The following is a 20,387-nucleotide window of genomic DNA, read 5'->3' on the forward strand; positions in this document are numbered from 1 at the left end:
AACGATTCAGGAGGCTGCTGATGACAGATTTTATGCACCGGTACAGCTGATATAGAGATACTGGATGTCAGGGCGCTCGGCCCTAGTAATGTACTGAAATGTCCGCACCACCCTCTGTAGCACCATGCGATAGAGGGCAGTGCTGTTGCCATACCAAGCAGTGATGCAGCCAGTCAAGGTGCTCTCAATAGCGCAGCTGTAGAACCTTTGAGGATTTGAGGGCCCATGCCAAACTTTTTCAACTATTTTATGTCCTTAGTGATATTGACCCCGAGGAAGCTTTCGACCCCCTCCACTGCAGCCCCGTCTGGAATACCGTCCGGCCCCGTGGCCTTGCGAGTGTTGACCTGATTAAATCCCTTACTTACGTTGGCCTTGGAGAGGGAGATTGATCACCCAGTCCTCTAGTTCAGTGGGGGCCCTCACGCATGGTATGATGTTGTTATTGTCGAAACGTGCATAAAATGCGTTGAGTTCGTCTGACAGAGGCATCGTTAGGCAGATCACGGCTGTGTCTTCCTTTGTAATCCGTAATGGACTGTAGCCCCTGCCACATGCAACGGGCATTGGAGCCTGTTTAATAGGATTCCACTTTATTTCTATTGTCCATTTGTTTGATGACTCTGCTGAGGCCGTAGCGGGACTTCTTGTACTTGTTCCTGTCCTCAGCCGTAGCCTCAGGGTTGTCTGCCCTATAATAACATGTTCAGGTACTGTAGACATTGGCTCGAACCCAGGTTGTGCCTTTAGCTTTCGAGAAAATTAAAGCTGCAATATGTACATTTTTCAGCGCCCAACCAAATTCACATAGAAATGTGAGTTATAGATCTGTCATTCGCCTTGAAAGAAACTCTAAGAAGCGGTAGATATGTTCTATGTGTGTTTTTTCAATGCATCCCATTCTTAAGTTTCATTTGTGCATTTTTTTACTCTCGGTTTGGTACACCAGCTTCAGCTGAAAATACAATATTTTTTGGAAGAGATGTATCACAAAGGGTTAGATGGTACAATGATTATTTAAGCTATACTTGCTTGTTTTGTCACATAAGTTAAAATTAGTCGAACTACTAGAATTTTTTAAACCAGGAAAAGCGATTTCTGCATAGTGCATCTTTAAGGAAGAATTTTTCACCTCTCTCTCCTTGGGCGCGTTCAAACGGATCACTTTTGTCAAGGTGACCATCATTGGCCACTTAAAACTGCAATATTTAAAGTTTTGGGCGACCCATCAAAATTGACATAGATAGGCTACTCAATGCATCAAGGAGCTTAGTTCCTATAGGCTACATTTCAATGACTTCTAACTAATACAAACGTGTATCTTTATTTATTTAGCTTACAAGGTATGTCTATTGTCTACAGTGTCAAATGCCAACACACTGTATACTGTAAGTGCAATGATTTAGAAACATCATCTGCATAACTACAGGGCCGTTCAAAAGCATTAAAAATACCGTTACGTACTGTAGAATAAGTGAACACAGTAAATTATTCATGGGAATAAAGAAACACAAAATATACCATTATTTAGAGTTAGATGAAACATTTTAGGAACATAAGTTACTTCATTAATTGACATGCATGATATAGCACCTGCCGTGCTTTACAACAATATGTTAAAAATGATTATTTAATTTGTTTTTCAAACCCAATATTTTCATTTGTCTGACATAGGAAAAAGTAACAACCCAAGTTTTTCCCCTATCTGACTGAAAGAGGCTGATAGAGACACATGCCTAAACTCACAATACTGACATTGGCTAATTTGAGCTCCACAGCAAAAAGGCAAGAAAAGGGTACTGTATACATGATCAAACTCAAAGGGCAACATCTACAAGTGTCTTTTTTTTACTGCATTTTCCTCCATTCTAAAGTACAGTTTTATATTCGCAATTGACTGAATGCTGTCTTGAGTCCAAACATACCAACCATAGATCCACACCCTTTCGACTGATCCATTGAACAGCAATATTGTTTTTTTATTCCCCCACAACTAGTTCAAATGAGAACATTTGTCGATGTTTCTCCTTGGCTTAAAATATTTCCATGTTCAAGGTATCCTTATGCCTTCAAATCGAACCAGTGATATTGTTTGAGTTTCTGACTCTGCACACAAACGCAGTATTGTCACTGTGCGGGACAGTGTAAGGAAGCCATTTTGGAGAAGTTGGGAGATAGTCAATGCTGATTTATGTCCTTTCCCAGGCAACATACAGTACAACAGTCTACTCTGTGTCAGTCAGTCTATTCCAAGCCCATCCACGCAACTAACTCAAGAGTTTGTGGCCTTGTGGAAAGCCTGGATCTTTTTCAGGTTCTGTCGGACTCGGACAAACTCCAACAGCTGGGCCTCCTCCTGTACTTTCTCCCCTTCGTGCTTCTCCCTCTGTCAGACAGGAGAAATGGAAACAACACCGCTATAGCATATCAATTCAAACTTTAAAGTTGTCCATGGCATTTTACTGAACGATAGAGACAATATGCATTTTGTGTCGGTTTTGTTGAATGAAATCTGTTAGACATGAGTTGGGAGCTGTGTCAGGGTCGTGTTCATCAGGGCACACAACGGAAAACATTTTACAAACCAATAACCAATAACTAGCCTACTGATTTAGCTGCACTAGTTATGTCTAGGGGTCTTAGGCATGGTCTGCATGGTCTGTAACCTGATTTGATGTGTGCATAAAGGTGAGAAGTAAGCATATGCTACCAGGTGTAGTGCAGTGGAGGCTGCTGAGGGAAGGATGGCTCATAAGAATGCCTGGAAACGGAGCAAATGGAATGGCATTAAACAACATGGAAACTTATTTAGCTCCAGACATTACCATGTGCCTGTCCTCCCCAATTAAGGTGCCACCAATCTCCTGTGGCTGAATGCATGTACCCGGTTGACAACAACCTTACCTTTGGTCCAGGGCCAGCTCAGTCATGACTCCCATGGTCGGCCAGTCCAAGCAGAGTATTATGTGTTCAGATGGTGACAAAACATAAATATGTATAAAAAGTAAAAAATACTAGAGGCATGCCTAAAATGAAAGGTAATGGAAAACAAATAGAGAAAGGCTGAGAGGCATCCTGCCACCTCTCTTACACTGAATCACAATCACCTTGATTGGCCCAACCTGTTGTGTTTATGAAGGCTTCCTGGCAGAGCACAGCCCTTGACCTGGTTGGTGCTGGGATGGAGTGTGGCAGTGTATCCTGGTAGTGCATTGCCTGCCTGTGTGCTAACACTAAACTACCCCCCGCCCATACCATAACAAATGGAACATTTGTGTTTCTTATTGGACAAGAACACATAGTCCCTCCCTGTTTCAGTCTGCTTTCTTCCATCTGTTGCTCAATGAACATTACCCAGGTGTGGGCTGTGTGAGATGGGATAGGCTACCGTAGTGTTCCTCACTCACCTCAGTGTTTTTCTGCTGCCGTTTCAGAAGCACCTCCTCCAGGGGAGTCCTGGCCTGGTCTCCCTCCTCTTTCTGAGTCTGCTCCTTCTTACGCCTCTCAAGCACCTGCTGCAGCTCAGGCTTACTGCACAGGGCCTTACCCCTGGGCCCATAGACGGAGAGAGGGGGAGGGAGAGAGGAGGAGGGGGAGAGGGAGTGAAGGAGGTGGGGAGAGGGAAAAGGAGAGCATGAAGGACATGCTGTAGCTACAGTAGGACATAGAGTACCACAGGAAGAGTCATAATACCCATAAAACCTAGCGATCAAACAAGGAAATGGTGCCAATCTTTTTTCCACCATTATTTTTTCCCATAGGGGATATTAGAAACACTTAAAATAAGGGTTGTGTTTTCTGTAGGCTTACCCTGAGTGACTTTTTAATAACCGTGTAAATCGCTCTAGGACAAGGTGACTTTTAGCAAAATATTTGCCTGTATTTACCCCCCAAAACTGAAATGCTAATTAGATGCTAATGTGGCTATCATTCTGTAAATAACTGAAAATGCCATGAAGATCTGGACGAGATTTCTGAATCGAGGCAAAGTTATAAAAAAACCAACTCTGGATTACTATCTAATGTTAGCTAAATTTACAAATTAATAAATTGAAAATATTTATTTAAATTGGCAATTCTGTGAACTGTCTTGTGCAAGTTTTAAAATGACACAATACCTCTTAGCAAAGGTGTCAGCTAGAGTTAATGTGCAGGAGCTTGCAAGGATTTGTAGTCTTGCATGATATCTACTTTGATGCTAATTAGCATTTTCGAATCTGAGAGTATATAGAGTCAAACATATTGATAAAGTCATCTTGTCCAAACGAGATTTAGATGGTTATCAAAACATTATGAAGCTTACATGAAACAAAGCCCTTATTTTAAGTGTTTCTAAAACTCTCTATGGAAAAAATGAATGGTGGAAAAATAATTGGAACCATTTCCCTGTTCGAACGCTAGGTTTTATGGGTATTATGACACCTCCACTGTCAGGCTCTATTGGTCCTTTTCAGTCAAAACAGGTAACCTAGGAAGAACTATGTGGGTGTACCCAGACTCCTTAATACACATAATAAATATAAAAGTGGGTGTACCCAGAGTCCTTAATACACATAATGTATATTAGTGGCTCTGTGTGTACCTTATGGGTTCATTTTGGGGTGTTAAATACAGAAGTATGTGGCTAGGTACATCACCTGTCACGACTGAGGTGGGTGCCGTGCTATCACAGCGCTCGGGTACGCCACCAAAACTCCGCCCCTGCGCTTTCTTTTCGAGGAAGCTCAGTCCAGCGGAGCGTAACTATGATGTGGGGGACCGGGAGTTGTTAGCGGAGGTCAGGGCTCTGAAGGTGTGGAGACACTGGCTTGAGGTGGCTAAGCACCACTTTCTCATCTGGACCGACCACCAGAATCTGGAGTATATTCGGGCAGCTAGGAGACTGAACCCACGTCAGGAAAGGTGGGCCATGTTCTTCACCCGATTCCGGTTTACTCTGTCATATAGACCGTGCTCCCAGAACGTAAAGGCTGACGCACCGTCCCGCCTTTACGACACGGAGGATCGGTCCACCGAGCCTACTCCCATCCTTCCCGCCTCGAGGCTGATGGCACCATTGGTGTGGGAGGTGGACTCGGACATCGAGCGGGCGTTACGGGCAGAGCCCGCGCCTCCTCAGTGTCCGGCTGGGCGGAAGTACGTGCCACTTGGTGTCCGGGACCAACTGATTCCGTGGGCTCACACCCTACCCTCTTCGGGTCACCCTGGGGTGGCGAGGACAGTGGGGGGCCTCCGGGAGAAGTATTGGTGGCCCAACTTGGCTAGGGACTTTAGGGTTTATGTCTCTTCCTGTTTGGTATGCACCCAGAGTAAGGCTCCTAGGCACCTTCCTAGAGGGAAGTTACAACCCCTCCCCGTTCCACAACGGCCATGGTCTCACCTATCCGTAGATTTCCTGACCGATCTCCCCCCGTCTCAGGGAACCACTACGGTTTTGGTGATTGTGGATCGGTTCTCTAAGTCCTGCCGTCTCCTCCCGTTGCCCGGTCTCCCTACAGCCTCCGGCACTACGGGGTGCCGGAGGACATCGTCTCTGATCGGGGTCCCCAGTTCACGTCCCGGGTATGAAGGGCGTTCATGGAGCGTCTGAGGGTCTCGGTCAGCCTGACCTCCGGTTATCACCCCGAGAGTAATGGACAGGTGGAGAGAGTGAACCAGGAGGTGGGTAGTTTTCTACGGTCGTATTGCCAGGACAGGCCAGGGGAGTGGGCGAGATACATCCCCTGGGCTGAAATGGCCCAGAACTCACTACGCCACTCCTCTACCAACATGTCACCATTTCAGTGAGTGTTGGGGTACAAGCCGGTCCTGGCACCGTGGCATCCGAGTCAGACCGAGGCTCCTGCGGTGGAGGAGTGGGTGCAGCGCTCCAAGGAGACCTGGAGGGCCGTCCAGGAATCCCTCCAACAAGCCAGTGGACGGCAGAAGAGGAGTACTGATACGGGCCCGTACACGATACGGGCCATTCTGGACTCGAGACGCCGGGTGAGGGGCCTGCAGTACCTCGTGGACTGTGAGGGGTACGGTCCGGAGGAGAGGTGCTGGGTACCGGTGGGGGACATTTTGGATCCGTCAATGTTGAGGGATTTCCATCGCCTCCATCCGCCGGATCGGATATTTTCCTCCCCCTCCTTGTCTGTTTATTAGTTACACCTGTTGTTAATTAGGTTTATTAGTTGGGCTTTATTAGCCAGCCGGCCCGCCTGCTGGGTGTGCGGGATTTTTTTATGTGTACTCTTTGTACACACATGTATGTCACGGTTGTTCGTGTAAGTGAGCTGTTTTTTGGGACTATTTAGGTCCCCTGTGTTTTGGGGCATTTCTTTTGAGTGGCGTCTGTTTTCACCTGGTCGGTGTATAAAGAAGTAGCCTACTCTGGACTCTCTGTCTCCTGCGTCTGACTCCTTCCTCCACTACACCCCGGGCATTACATCATCAAGTGCTTGACTTGAGGATTCGCTAGGTCTGTTGGCAATGGTGGAAAAAGTATCCAATGGTCATACAGTGCGGTGAACATGTATTTGGTCCCCGTTCTGATTTTCTCTATTTTTGCATATTTATTACACTGAATGTTATCAGATCTTCAACTTAATATTAGATCGAGGGAACCAGGGTGAACACATATCAAAACATTTGCATACTTACATGTATTCCATTTATTGAATAAAGTTATGCAACACCGAATGCCCTTTGGGGTTTAAAAAGTAATTGCCCCCTTACACTCAATTACTGATTGTGCCACCTTCAGCTGCAATGACTGCAAACAAACGCTTCCTGTAGTTGTTGATCAGGCAGGACATGGGCCCACTTATGCCTGGCAAAAACCAAACACTGTTTTCCGCAGTAAAAATCTAATACCAATGGTCAAGCATGGTGGTGATAGTGTGATGGTTTAGGGATGCTTTGCTGCCTCGGGACCTGGATGACTTGCAATCATTGAAGAAACTATGAATTCTGCTCTGTATCAGGAGAATGTCAGGCCATCCATAGATGAGCTGTAGCTGAATTGCAGCTGGGTCATGCAGCAAGAAGATCATCCAAAACACACAAGCAAGTCTATATCAGAATGGCTGAAAAGCAACCCATTTTAAGTTTTGGAATGGCCTAGTCAAAGTTCAGACCTAAACCCGATTGAGATCTTGTGGCAGGACCTGAAATGAGCAGTTCATGCTCGAAAACCCTCAAATGTCGCTGAATTAAAGCAGTTCTGCATGGAATAATAATTTCTCCACAGCGATGTGAGAAACTGAATTGGTCCACTCACACAGACAGTATCGTGAAGAAGGCGCAGCAGCGCCTCTTCAACCTCAGGAGGCTGAAGAAATTCGGCTTGTCACCAAAAGCACTCACAAACTTCTACAGATGCACAATCGAGAGCATCCTGGCGGGCTGTATCACCACCTGGTATGGCAACTGCACCGCCCTCAACCATAAGGCTCTCCAGAGGGTAGTGAGGTCTGCACAACGCATCACCGGGGGCAAACTACCTGCCCTCCAGGACACCTACACCACCCGATGTCACAGGAAGGCCATAAAGATAATCAAGGACATCAACCACCCGAGCCACTGCCTGTTCACCCCGCTATCATCCAGAAGGCGAGGTCAGTACAGGTGCATCAAAGCTGGGACCGAGAGACTGAAAAACAGCTTCTATCTCAAGGCCATCAGACTGTTAAACAGCCACCACTAACACTGAGTGGCTGCTGCCAACACACTGACACTGACTCAACTCCAGCCACTTTAATAATGGGAATTGATGGGAAATGATGTAAATATATCACTAGCCACTTTAAACAATGCTACCTTATATAAATGTTACTTACCCTACATTATTCATCTCATATGCATACGTATATACTGTACTCTATATCATCGACGGTATCCTTATGTAATACATGTATCACTAGCCACTTTATACTATACTATGCCACTTTGTTTACATACTCATCTCATTTGTACATACTGTACCCGATACCATCTACTGTATCTTGCCTATGCTGCTCTGTACCATCACTCATTCATATATCCTTATGTACATATTCTTTATCCCCTTACACTGTGTACAAGACAGTAGTTTTGGAATTGTTAGTTAGATTACTTGTTATTACTGCATTGTTGGAACTAGAAGCACAAGCATTTCGCTACACTCGCATTAACATCTGCTAACCATGTGTATGTGACAAATAAAATTTGATTTGATTTGATTTGATTTGATTTGATTTGATCAACAACTACAGGAAGCATTTGGTTGCAGCTAAAGGTGGCACAACCAGTTGAGTTGTGCCAAGGGGCAATTACATTTTTTACACAGGAGCATTGGGTTTTGCGTAACTTTGTTGATAGAATAAATTTAAAAATGATCAAAATGTTGTGTTAGTTGTTCACTCAGGTTCCCTTTATCAAATATTAGGTATTGGTTGAAGATTTAAAAACATTCAGTGTAAAACATATGCAAAAATAGATACAATCAGAAAGGGGGCAAATACTTTTTACATCACAGCACGAGTAAAAGTAAAGATACCTTAATAGAACATGTAAAAGTGAAAGTCACCCAGTAAAATACTACTTGAGTAAAAGCCATTTCCAGGTTGCTAAAATTCAAACAGTTCACCTAATTTAATTTTATGTGACAAAACAAGCAAGTATAGTGGGTGAAAATATATTTTCCATAACCAAAAATATTGTAATTCCAGCTGTTTGAAAAAGGAAACTTAAGAAAGCATAGAAATAGTGCACATAGAACAGATATACCTCTTCTTAGACTTGCTTTGCTTAGACTTGCTTTCAATGAGAATGACAGATCTATAACATACATGTGAATTTGTTTGAGTCACCCAAAAACATATTGCAGCTTTAAGTATCGAAACTTAAAGTAAGTGCTATAAATCATTTAAAATTCCTTATATTAAGCGAACCAGACGGCACGATTTTGTAGTTTTCTTTTTTAATTTACGGATAGCCAGAGGCACACTCCAACATAATTTACAAAGGAAGCATTTGTGTTTAGTGGGTCCGCAAGATCGGAAGCAGTAGGGATAAGTGCGTGAATTGGACCGTTTTCCTGTTCTGCTGAGCATTGAAAATGTAACGAGTACTTTTGGGTGTCAGGAAAAATGTATGGAGTAAAAAGCACATCATTTCTTTAGGAATGTAGTGTATTAAAAGTCATTGTTGTAAAAAAATATAAATAAAGTCAAGTACTGATATCCCCAAAAACCTAGTGGTACTTCAAAGTATTTTTTCGAAGCTACTTTACACTACTGCCTATTGATGATGGAAGGACAGTGAAGAGAACAAGAGATAGGAACAAGAAATAGGAACAAGAGTTTTCATGACCAAATAACCAAAACTTTTGATGCTTCAAATGTATGTAGCAAACAATTGTTTCTCATGACGATTTAAGGTTTCACTTTCACAAATAATTTGCACCAATGGCACAGTGACTGATTCAAGCTTTACAGTATTTGATATCAAGATGCTCGCAGTGGGTGGGGTCAGGTCAGCCATTGTTTAAGACAATATCACTTTACTCTGGTTTGGGCTCCCCGTGGCCTAGAAAGAAACAGAGCACCATAGATAAAGGGTATACTATTGCAGTCTGTGAGATTCCGTCATTCATATTTGATGAATCAACCATGAGAGAAGGGATACTCAGGTGAAAGGTAGTTTAGCTCTGCTTTCCAGAGGTTACCAAATAAGGCACCAAATGGAAGAAAATAGAGTGAAACAGGGAGGGACTATTACCTGAACTTGTCCAATAAGAAACACTTGTTTTCATTTTCTGTTCCAAAGCTTTTTGCTGTGTTTTGTTACAATGTGCCCTAATGAGAATTTGTATGTATAAGGAAGGAGCTTATGCACTCCCCTCATCTCTATGGTGGTCCCTACTTTTTGTGGGCTAGCAGCAGTTCCTTATGCAGCTCATGATGGGTCCTGGAGGCTTTGATAGGGTTGGCCTGTGGCCCTGAGGGGCCCTCGGCCGAGCAGCTGCGGTTGAACTCTGCTTTGACACCATTATCTGGAAAATACAGTACAGACAGTGTCAACATCCATTTCTGACTAAACAATGACCATCATGTGCCTGCTGAAGAGGCTGGTGGAATGGAATTAATGGATTGGAACCAAACACTTGGTTTCCATATGTTTGATGTGTTTGATACCGTTCCATTGATTCCATTCAAGCCATTACAATGAGCCTGTCTTCCTATAGCTCCTCCCACCAGCCTCCACTGGTGCCCTGTTATAGTATACCTGATGAGTATACATGTATTGTGTGAAGCAGAAACATTTCACTGATGTGTGATGTACAACCTGAGTATACCCGATACAGCTATGAGTTTGTAGAATCCAAATGGGACAGTGAAAAGTCCATGGAGAATAAGAGCGCCTCCTCCTGTCCACTGCACTGAGGCTAGGAAACACTGTCACCACTGATAAATCTACGATAATCGATCATTTCAATAAGCATTTTTCTACGGCTGACCATGCTTTCCACCTGGCTACCCCTACCCCGGCCAACAGCCCTGCACCCCCTGCAGCAACTTGCCCAAGCCCCCCCCCCCCCCCCACGCTTCTCCTTCACCCAAATCCAGACAGCTGATGTTCTGAAAGAGATGCAAAATCTGGATCCCTACAAATCAGCTGGACTAAACAATCTGGACCCTCTCTTTCTAAAATTATCTGCCAAAATTGTTGCAACCCCTATTACTAGCCTTTTCAAACTCTTTCGTATTGTCTGAGATCCCCAAAGATTGGAAAGCTGTCGCGGTCACCCCCCTCTTCAAAGGGGGAGACACTCTAGACCCAAACTGTTATAGACCTATATACAGTCGTGGCCAAAAGTTTTGAGAATGACATAAATATGAATTTTCACAAAGTCTGCAGCCTCAGTTTGTATGATGGCAATTTGCATATACTCCAGAATGTTATGAAGAGTGATCAGATGAATTGCAATTAATTGCAAAGTCCCTCTTTGCCATGCAAATGAACTGAATCCCCCAAAATAATTTCCACTGCATTTTAGCCCTGCCACAAAAGGACCAGCTGACATCATGTCAGTGATTCTCTCGTTAACACAGGTGTGAGTGTTGACGAGGACAAGGCTGGAGATCACTCTGTCATGCTGATTGAGTTTGAATAACAGACTGGAAGCTTCTAAAGGAGGGTGGTGCTTGGAATCATTGTTCTTCCCCTGTTTACCATGGTTACCTGCAACGGAACAAGTGCCGTCATCATTGCTTTGCACGAAAAGGGCTTCACAGGCAAGGATATTGCTACCAGTAAGATTGCACCTAAATCAACCATTTATCGGATCATCAAGAACTTCAAGGAGAGCGGTTCAATTGTTGTGAAGAAGGCGTCAGGGTACCCAAGAAAGTCCAGCAAGCGCCAGGACCGTCTCCTAAAGTTGATTCAGCTGCGGGATTGGGGCACCACCAGTACAGAGCTTGCTCAGGAATGGCAGCACGCAGGTGTGAGTGCATCTCCACGCACAGTGAGGCAAAGACTTTTGGAGGATGGCCTGGTGTCAAGAAGGGCAGCAAAGAAGCCACTTCTCTCCAGGAAAAACATCAGGGACAGACTGATATTCGACAAAAGGTACAGGGATTGGACTGCTGAGGACTGGGGTAAAGTAATTTTCTCTGATTAATCCCGTTTCCGATTGTTTGGGGCATCGGGAAAAAAGCTTGTCCGGAGAAGACAGGGTGAGCGCTACCATTAGTCCTGTGTCATGCCAACAGTAAAGCATCCTGAGACCATTAATGTGTGGGGTTTCTTCTCAGCCAAGGGAGTGGGCTCACTGACAATTTTGCCTAAGAACACAGCCATGAATAAAGAATGGTACCAACACATCCTCCTATAGCAACTTCTCCCAACCATCCAGGAACAGTTTGGTAACGAACAATGCCTTTTACAGCATGATGGAGCACCTGCCCATAAGGCAAAAGTGATAACTAAGTGGCTCGGGGAACAAAACATTGATATTTTGGGTCCATGGCCAGGAAACACCCCAGACCTTAATCCCATTGAGAACTTTTGGTCGATCCTCAAAAGGCTGGTGGACAAACAAAACCCCACAAATTCTGACAAAATCCAAGCATTGATTATGCAAGAATGGGCTGCCATCAGTCAGGATGTGGCCCAGAAGTTCATTGACAGCATGCCAGGACAGATTGCAGAGGTCTTGAAAAAGAAGGGTCAACACTGCAAATATTGACTCTTTGCATCAACTTCATGCAATTGTCGATAAAAGCCTTTGGCACTTATGAAATGCTTGTAATTATACTTCAGTATTCCATAGTAACATCTGACAAAAAAAAAATCTAAAGACACTGAAGCAGCAAACTTTGTGGAAATTAATATTTGTGTCATTCTCAAAACTTTTGGCCACGACTGTACATCCTGCCCTGCCCTTCTAAAATCTGTGAAAGACAAGTTAACAAACAGATCACCAACCATTTCGAATCCCACCGTACCTTCTCCACTATGCAATCTGGTTTCCGAGCTGGTCATGGGTGCACCTCAGCTACGCTCAAAGTCGTAAATGATATCATAACAGTCATCGATAAAAGACAGTACTGTGCAGTCGTCTTCATCGCCCTGGCCAAGGCTTTCGACTCTGTCAATCACCGCATTCTTTTCGGCAGACTCAATAGCCTTGGTTTCTCAAATAACTGCCTCGCCTGGTTCACCAACTACTTTTCAGATAGAGTTCAGTGTGTCAAATCGGAGGGCAGGTTGTCCGGACCATTCTCGGGCTGACTCTTTTCTCTGTATATATCAATGATGTCGCTCTTGCTGCTGGTGATTCTCTGATCCACCTCTACGCAGACGACACCATTCTGTATACATCTGGCCCTTCTTTGGACACTGTGTTAACAAACCTCCAAAGCCATAAAACACTCCTTCCGTGGCCTCCAACTGCTTTTAAATGCTAATAAAACTAAATGAATGCTCTTCAACGGATTGCTGCCCGCACCCGCCAGCCTGACTAGCATCACTACTCTGGACGGTTCTGACTTAGAATATCTGGACAACTACAAATACCTAGATGTCTGGTTACACTGTAAGCTCTCCTTCCAGACTCACATCCAAAATTAAATCTAGAATTGGCTTCCTATTTCGCAACAAAGCCTACTCATTCATGCTGCCAAATATACCCTTGTAAAACTGACTATCCTGCCGATCCTTGACTTCGGCTATATAATTTCCAAAATATCCTCCAACACTCTACTCAGCAAATTGGATGTAGTCTATCACAGTGCCATTCATTTTGTCACCAAAGCCCCATATACTACCCACCACTGCGACCTGTATGTTCTCATCGGCTGGCCCTCGCTACATATTCGTCGCCAAACCTACTGGTTCCAGGTCATCTATAAGTCTTTGCTTGGTAAAGCCCCGCATTGTGTCAGCTCACTGGTCACCACAGCAACACCCACCCGTAGCACACGCTCCAGCAGGTATATTTCACTGGCCATCCCCAAAGCCAACACTTCCTTTGGCCGCCTTTCCTTACATTTCTCTGCTGCCAATGACTGGAACGAATTGCAAAAATCACTGAAGCTGGAGACTTATATCTCCCCCTCTAACTTTAAGTATCAGCTGTCAGAGCAGCTTACTGATCACTGTACCTGTATACAGCCAATCTGTAAATAGCACACCAAACTAACTCATCCCCATATTGTTATTTATCTTCTTGCTCTTTTGCACCCCAGTATCTCTACTTGCACATCATCATCTGCACATCTATCACTCCAGTGTTAATGCTAAATTGTAATTATTTTGCCTATTTATTGCCTTACCTCCCTACTCTTCTACATTTGCACACACTGTACATAGTCAATAACACAATTGAAAAAACCAATGTTTGTTTACGTGTAACTCTGTGTTGTTGTTTTTGTTGCACTGCTTTGCTTTTTCTTTGCCTGGTCGCAGTTGTAAAGGAGAAATTGTTCTCAACTGGCCTACCTGGTTAACTAAAGGTGAAATAAAATATAACAAATGTATTAAAAAAAAGATGTAGAAATAGTATCGGGAAAAACTGACCTCTGTTGTTGTGGTAGTGGGTGTGTGAATGGGCGTTGTGGTTAAGCGTTCTGGTCCTGAGGCCAAGGTTGGGCGTTCTCGGGAGGGCCGGGGGGTGGGGGGGCACGTTGGGGCTATTGCGGGGAGACGGGGCGCTGTTGGACATCTTGGTCAGGGGGCTGTGGGTCAGGTCAGCGGCTCTGGTGTAGCAGTGGGGGTCGGCGCTTGCAGGGTGGGGTGGGTCTGTGGACACTGCTCTCAGGGCGCACACAGGCTTGAGGGAGGACAGCACCTGAGATTTTGCTCGCAGCCACAGCTCCTGCTGCATGCTGGGACCCTGCGGGAGGTCCGTTTGGGGGAGGGATGATGATAGGTGGTTGCAGAGAGGAGAGACAGATTGAAATGATAGAGGGGGAGAGGAGATAGGGTAACCCTAAAGCGGAAATCAATAATTCATTCAATCTAGTGGGCAAATGCATTACCCATTCAACTGGATGGTTAGGAAAGAAGGACAACATTGACACTGAAATGACTGTGATGAATGAGATATGACAATATTGGCATCAACTTGTTGAATCAACGTTGTTTCCACGTAATAAAAAATACAATAATAATCTGTGTGATGACGTTGAATCAACGTGGAAAACTGATTGGTTTTGCAAAAAGTCATAAAATAATGGAAATGTGTATTTTTTTCTCACAACTTTTGACTCAAATCCAGTGACATGTTCTCATAGCCGCGGGAAGTAGATTGGGGTGGGGAGGCTGTCATTTTTTTGCCTCGCTGAAGACATTTATATTGGGTCTGCTAATACAGGACTAGTAAAGGCCCAGTGCACTACTTTTGTGTTTTTTTTGTTACTAAATGTATTTGAGTGTTTACCAGAATGTGTAACCTCAGTCTGATAATTATCTGTACAAAACAGGTAATCTGATAATACTTGTGGATTATAAAAATACTTGAAATATGTTTTCCAGTTTATTTTTATATTTTGAAAATTGAACTTATTTCTATGTGAAAACTGAAATTCATTCCTTTTCCATTTTAGTAAATACATTTTCATACTGGTCCCACATGGGAATCAAACTCACAACCCTAACATTGCAAGTGCCATGCTCTACCAACTGAGCCACATCATCACATCAGATCATCACAAACCACTGGATGTACATAATTACTGTATAGTGCATTTTTTTTATTTGTTGTGATGGAAAGTCTACAGGTACACACCTAGATGACCAGTATGTCCAGTACATTTACATTGGTTTGTAAGGAGGGTAAATTAATATCGCACATAAAGTGGTTGTTTTCCACGTTATTTGATCAAGAAAAATATTTATTTTGATGTGGATTTTTTGTGTCTTTGTCCATAACTGCACCTTTTGATGTAAATGTTTGAGCAAGGGCGCAACTTTTGGTTTTAGAAGTGGGTGGGAGACATAATATATTTTTTTATCCAGTCAGATAAACACTCCAAACAGCCTACACGATCGCTCGGAGGTGTCCGCATGGTCCTAAAGCATACCGTTGCCTAGTTTTGTATCACATTCCAATTATAAAATTGGGGAGGGATAAAAATGCAATTTCAGAATGTGGTCCCCAGTGAAAGTTGCAGCCCTGTGTTTGAGGACAGGGTTTTGTTCTTTCTGGATTCCATTAATGACAACAGAGAAAGGGGCAGGGCAACAACTCTTACACTTCCAAATACTGAATCCTGCAAGATACTATTCTTAATTATACAACTACCTTTTTTGCCAAAGCAGATGCAGAATATTTTTTTGTTGTTGCCCGCCCTACAGATGTCTATAATCGGCCACTAATAATAGTAAAGGCCCAGTGCACTACTTTGATTTTTTTAGGGGGTGCCTTACTTCCAGCAGATATGCATTTTCTGTTGATTTCACTTTTGTGAATCTAAACTAGACGTTGAAATGACATCTGTGCCCAGTGGGAGAAATCAAATCTATTGAGTCAGTGAGTGAGGATTTAGATCCATTTACACAACTATCAATTGTAAAAATACATACATATACATATATATACACACACACACACACACACACACACACATACATACACACATATATATTCTAAGCCTGATCACAACTGGCTGCCAACATCAACATCTCAATTCAAACACAAGGACAGTTGACTATAGTACAATGCATACACAAATGTATACATTTGTCAAACCTGCAAGAATTTTGTTGTATAGATTTAACAATTGTAGGTATTTTGGTAAACATTGAACATAGCAACAGAGTAATCACTCAGTAAGTAAATGTATTTTGTATACAAAAAGGTAAAGAAATGGGTTATGAAAAAATACTACACACAAACATGACTTTCAACCCATTGCAGGACTGCTTTTCCAACACTTTCTAGTTAACAATTTGTTGTATCCTTGGTCATTTTTAGCATTTGCTTGAATTTACAACAAACCTGGATTACACACCAATGACTTAACAAAGACGGCCTATAACTTGTGCACAAGTTCCTAGAATGAACTACTCTAGAAAGAGGCTGAATTGTTAATTCCCACCTACCTTAACTGTGCAACTGCTTCATGAAGAAGCTCTCGTCTGAAAACAGTAACCATCACCTCTACCTGATTGACAACGATACTGTTGTGTGCAGTCACCGGAGAGCAGTGAACATGCTACTCTCATTTCCCAAGCTGTCCCCAAAACTGCACATCCTCATTATCGACACACGAGGGCACAGTTTCACTCAAGCTATGGTTAGAACGTGTAATAAAACAATGACAGACAATTAAACATTTGGAAGGGTAAAGGCTGTGACATGACAGGTGTTTAAGTATACCAGTGTTACGCATTTTTACAGTGGAAATGAAACGCTTGTCCACTCTAAAATCCACTGTAACAGTGAAGATAGATGGCAGATCAAATGATGTCAAATTCAAAGGTGAGTTCAATCTCACTGGACTAGAGAAGCAAGTCATACACTGATGAGAAACAAAGTGAAAGTAACACAAGTTTCAAATTGTTTTTTTTTTTTTTATTGCCACAAGAATAATCATACATTTTAGTAAGAAAATGTCAAATAAAAAGGTGTATTATAGAACAGCCACATTTTAATCAGCCTACAAGACAATTCAATAACTTTCATCACAACGTAAAACAGACGAATTTTGATGATGCCTGCAAGTAAAATGACAAACAAAGGATCTGGAAAAATGGGAACCTTGAAAAAAGTAGAACAGATCAAAGCGATATTCAAATAGCCAAACAACTCCAACTTTTGTCCACTTATTTCCTTATAATGATACCTTTTCAAACCGAGGCTGGGTCTTAACAGGAAGCCTTTGAAGATGGACATTTAACGTCAGAGACACAGAAGCAAGTAGATGTTTCCCAGTCCTATGGTTACATCACGCCTGCTGCATTATCAGTACAGCCCAAAAAGAGAGGAGCTAACGTATGGTACATTGTAGCATTACTTTACTATAGTGTACCCTGAGTGTCACCAGTTCATCATGCTAAATCTCATATCACATGGTTAATAGAATGATTTCTCAAGTGTTATAAAGACAACAGTGGAATGGTAGGTTGACAAAAAACAACATTTGGCACAATTTCCCCTGGTAATGATGAAGACAGAAGAAATCAAGAGGAATGAAAAAGAAGAGGAGGAATGACAAGAGAAAATGACAGAAACAAGTGTGGACTTCACGGTGTTTGTTCGCACTCGACACCCAATCTCTACTCGCTGCCACTGCACCCTGGCCTGGTCCCAGAACTGTTTCAAGTGTATTAGCCAACTCTTTTTGTGAAGGTTAAACAATTTATGCTGATCTGGGACCAGGCTTATTGCACCCCACTCTCACGCCGTCAGAACAGGGTGAAGGTACATCCGAAGAGGAGTAGTGACGTAGTGTGAGAATGCATCATGGGATCACATCTGTAGTCTAGTTTTCACAGGACAAAATAGGACACGGAGCATGGACAGACCTGCATGTCCAAATGGACTGTGGAAGAAACCTACAGGTTTTCACTATTGACATTTGACACAGAATCACTGCTCACAAACTAGGCTCCACATCAGAAAATAAACCTCTTCTTAAAATCACTCACAGAATTACAACTGGCCAATCGCCCATCACCAGGAAGTGTAGTAACCAGTGAACACACTTTTTTTCTCCTTTTTTACCAGGAGACCCGCTTGTGTACAACACCCATAATGCAGAACATTTCACAGAACCCCTCACCATACAAAACTAAAAGCATTTTTTTTTTTTAAATGTATATTGTTATGAAAAAATATTGTATTCTTTACATACAACCTCTGTTGTACTGTGATGTGCCGCCAGATATCACCCGTTGATACCCTTTAATAACACTACGTTGGAAGCTCGCAAACTTATGCTGAAAACTTACAACCATTTCCCTCATTTTATGTTAAACTCCCATTTGGGTCCTTTTTAAAGTAGCTAGGTTGAGTTAAATGCATTACATTTCCTGGAAGGGTACATGAATGATATGACCAAAGACTACTTTCTACCCCTGTCCAATAAATCAATGAATAAATTATTAGAATTTAGTCTGTTTAATAAAGCTACAGCTGCGTTTGCATTAAACAAGGTTTAATTTAAGCATATCAAAGCTCTGTAAGTCAACCCTTTGAAAAGGCCAAATTGATTGCATATCTCAAACTATGTTCCAAAACGATGATAGCCATTTACTATACTACAGAGCATTAGAATGCCACACACTTTATATTGCAACCTCAGTCTATAGGTCAAAGGTAAAGGTATACACCACTACAGACAGCATATTTTCACCTCAGAGTATTGCCATGTGCTCAAAGGGTTGGTGTCTAGTTGACAGCTTGTTGCTTTGAGCAAACATTTATTTGATGTCAAGTGCATAAATTGACTTAGTTTCAAGCCATAAGCAAAGCTTTGACAATATGGGATTGTTGGATACTGACGAGTCACAAGCAAGGCTCACGCAGTAAAACCAAGCAGGGGCGAGTGGTCGACCAGTGTTACAGAACACCAAGTCCTCTAGTAGCCCTGTATGTGTTGGTTATGCAAGAAATCTAGCTGTCAATTGTCCTCAAAAAACAGGCTAAACAGAAGAACCAACAAACATACACAGGGGTACCCCAGGACCAGGTAAATGGAAGAAAGGTTCTCCGCCACCATTTGCACCCCCCCCCCCCCCCCCGATCTACTCTTCTAGAATGTGATTGAAGGTCTGGAAATAAGTGTGCACAGATTGCCTCACACCATAGGTCAGACACTTGTGCCTTTGAGAAGACTTCCTACAGGAAATGACATGTGTAGCTCAAAATCGTCACTGGTACCAAGTAACACAATGGATTGGATAAGACCTCTTCAGAACACACGCTCACAATTCCGATTCACTGGAATCAATGGTAAGTAAATAACGTTCGGTTAAAATGCAATCCTAATTTTTCACAACATCACCAAAAATGCATTCCTAATTTTTAATTCACATTCCCTCAGTCACTACAGAAAACACAGAGCTAAAATCCAGACCTACGCTAGTAGCACATAACCGTATAATGTACAGGAGAGACATTGCATCACAGATCTATTCTCATCATGTATCCAATCCATTGCATCTTCATTTCTGGCATGGCTATGGCCTAAAATCAGTGCCGGACTTAGAGAGGAGCAACGGAATATTTGTCTACCCAACATGACAAGAAGAGTAAAACGGTCTCTGCACAACCCTGAATGTGTAGTTCTTTAGTTACTTGTCAGGTCAAATCAAATGGGGAATCAGCAGAACAGAACTGCTCCTCTCTCAGGGACAGGGACTAACCCTGGACAGACTACCAGCGCCTTGCATATGATGACCAGATTTCAAAGTGGAGGCAGAAAAATCACCGGGACACTGAAAGGACAGACAGACAAACAGTGGAGGTGGGACAGTAGGGGCTGAGGAAGAGGTGGTCATTTGAAGGCCGACTGTAGGTTCTTGAAGGCGGCTTGCCTCTGCTTCTTCTCCTCCGCCTGCTTCTTCTTCTCCTCTTGCTCCTGCCGGATCTCCGCCTCGAATTGGCTGCCCGCGTTGACAGCCGCCACCTGTCGAAGGGAGAAGATAAGACAAATAATGTTTTATGGTTTTCTACCAATTAAGTTCTGTTCAAACCAAGAGATGTTAAAAAAGTCTGTATAAACTAAACAGTAACAGCATCAATCCAACAAAAAATATGTATTACAAATTATGCTTGCAATGTCATGCCCTTCATGTCATCTCATCGGCCTTCAAATATCACTAATCAACAGACGTCTCAAGTCAGTTCAATAAAGTGGCTGTGATTTTCTTGATTATTTATTGAAAAGAATCAAAGTGAATAAAACAGC

At 42.9% G+C, this 20,387-nt stretch overlaps 2 protein-coding genes across 2 annotated transcripts in view; both read right to left on the bottom strand.

Annotated features, from left to right (window-relative positions):
* Nucleotides 1-1,312: 1,312 nt before the first annotated feature.
* LOC149981244 (protein FAM107B) lies at nucleotides 1,313-10,049 on the bottom strand. Its single transcript, XM_090184435.1, has 3 exons — nucleotides 9,889-10,049; nucleotides 3,408-3,549; nucleotides 1,313-2,386 (listed from the first exon to the last, which is right to left on the bottom strand). Exons 1-3 carry the CDS (start codon nucleotides 10,047-10,049, stop codon nucleotides 2,273-2,275), a joined length of 417 nt encoding a protein of 138 aa, XP_090040561.1. The 3' UTR covers nucleotides 1,313-2,272.
* Nucleotides 10,050-17,105: 7,056 nt separating this feature from the next.
* Nucleotides 17,106-20,387, bottom strand: part of efhd2 (EF-hand domain family, member D2) — a 29,035-nt gene continuing 25,753 nt past the window's right edge. The window contains exon 4 of the mRNA XM_021615896.3: nucleotides 17,106-20,105. Within this exon, the coding sequence (XP_021471571.1) occupies nucleotides 19,974-20,105 (132 nt within the window). The 3' untranslated portion in view covers nucleotides 17,106-19,973. The remainder of the gene's footprint in view (nucleotides 20,106-20,387) is intronic.

Source organism: Oncorhynchus mykiss, chromosome 9, assembly GCF_057628025.1.
Source record: "Oncorhynchus mykiss isolate SJ-2025 chromosome 9, ASM5762802v1, whole genome shotgun sequence".
Classification (NCBI taxonomy): Eukaryota; Metazoa; Chordata; class Actinopteri; order Salmoniformes; family Salmonidae; genus Oncorhynchus; species Oncorhynchus mykiss.

Coding starts and splice junctions, on each gene's coding strand:
- LOC149981244 (XM_090184435.1), bottom strand. CDS start 10,049: ATGTTGACACTGTCTGTACTGTATTTTCCAGATAATGGTGTCAAAGCA. Junction 3,550..9,888: donor CTGCTGCTAGCCCACAAAAA/GTAGGGACCACC, acceptor CTATGGGCCCAG/GGGTAAGGCCCTGTGCAGTA. Junction 2,387..3,407: donor GGCAGCAGAAAAACACTGAG/GTGAGTGAGGAA, acceptor CCTGTCTGACAG/AGGGAGAAGCACGAAGGGGA.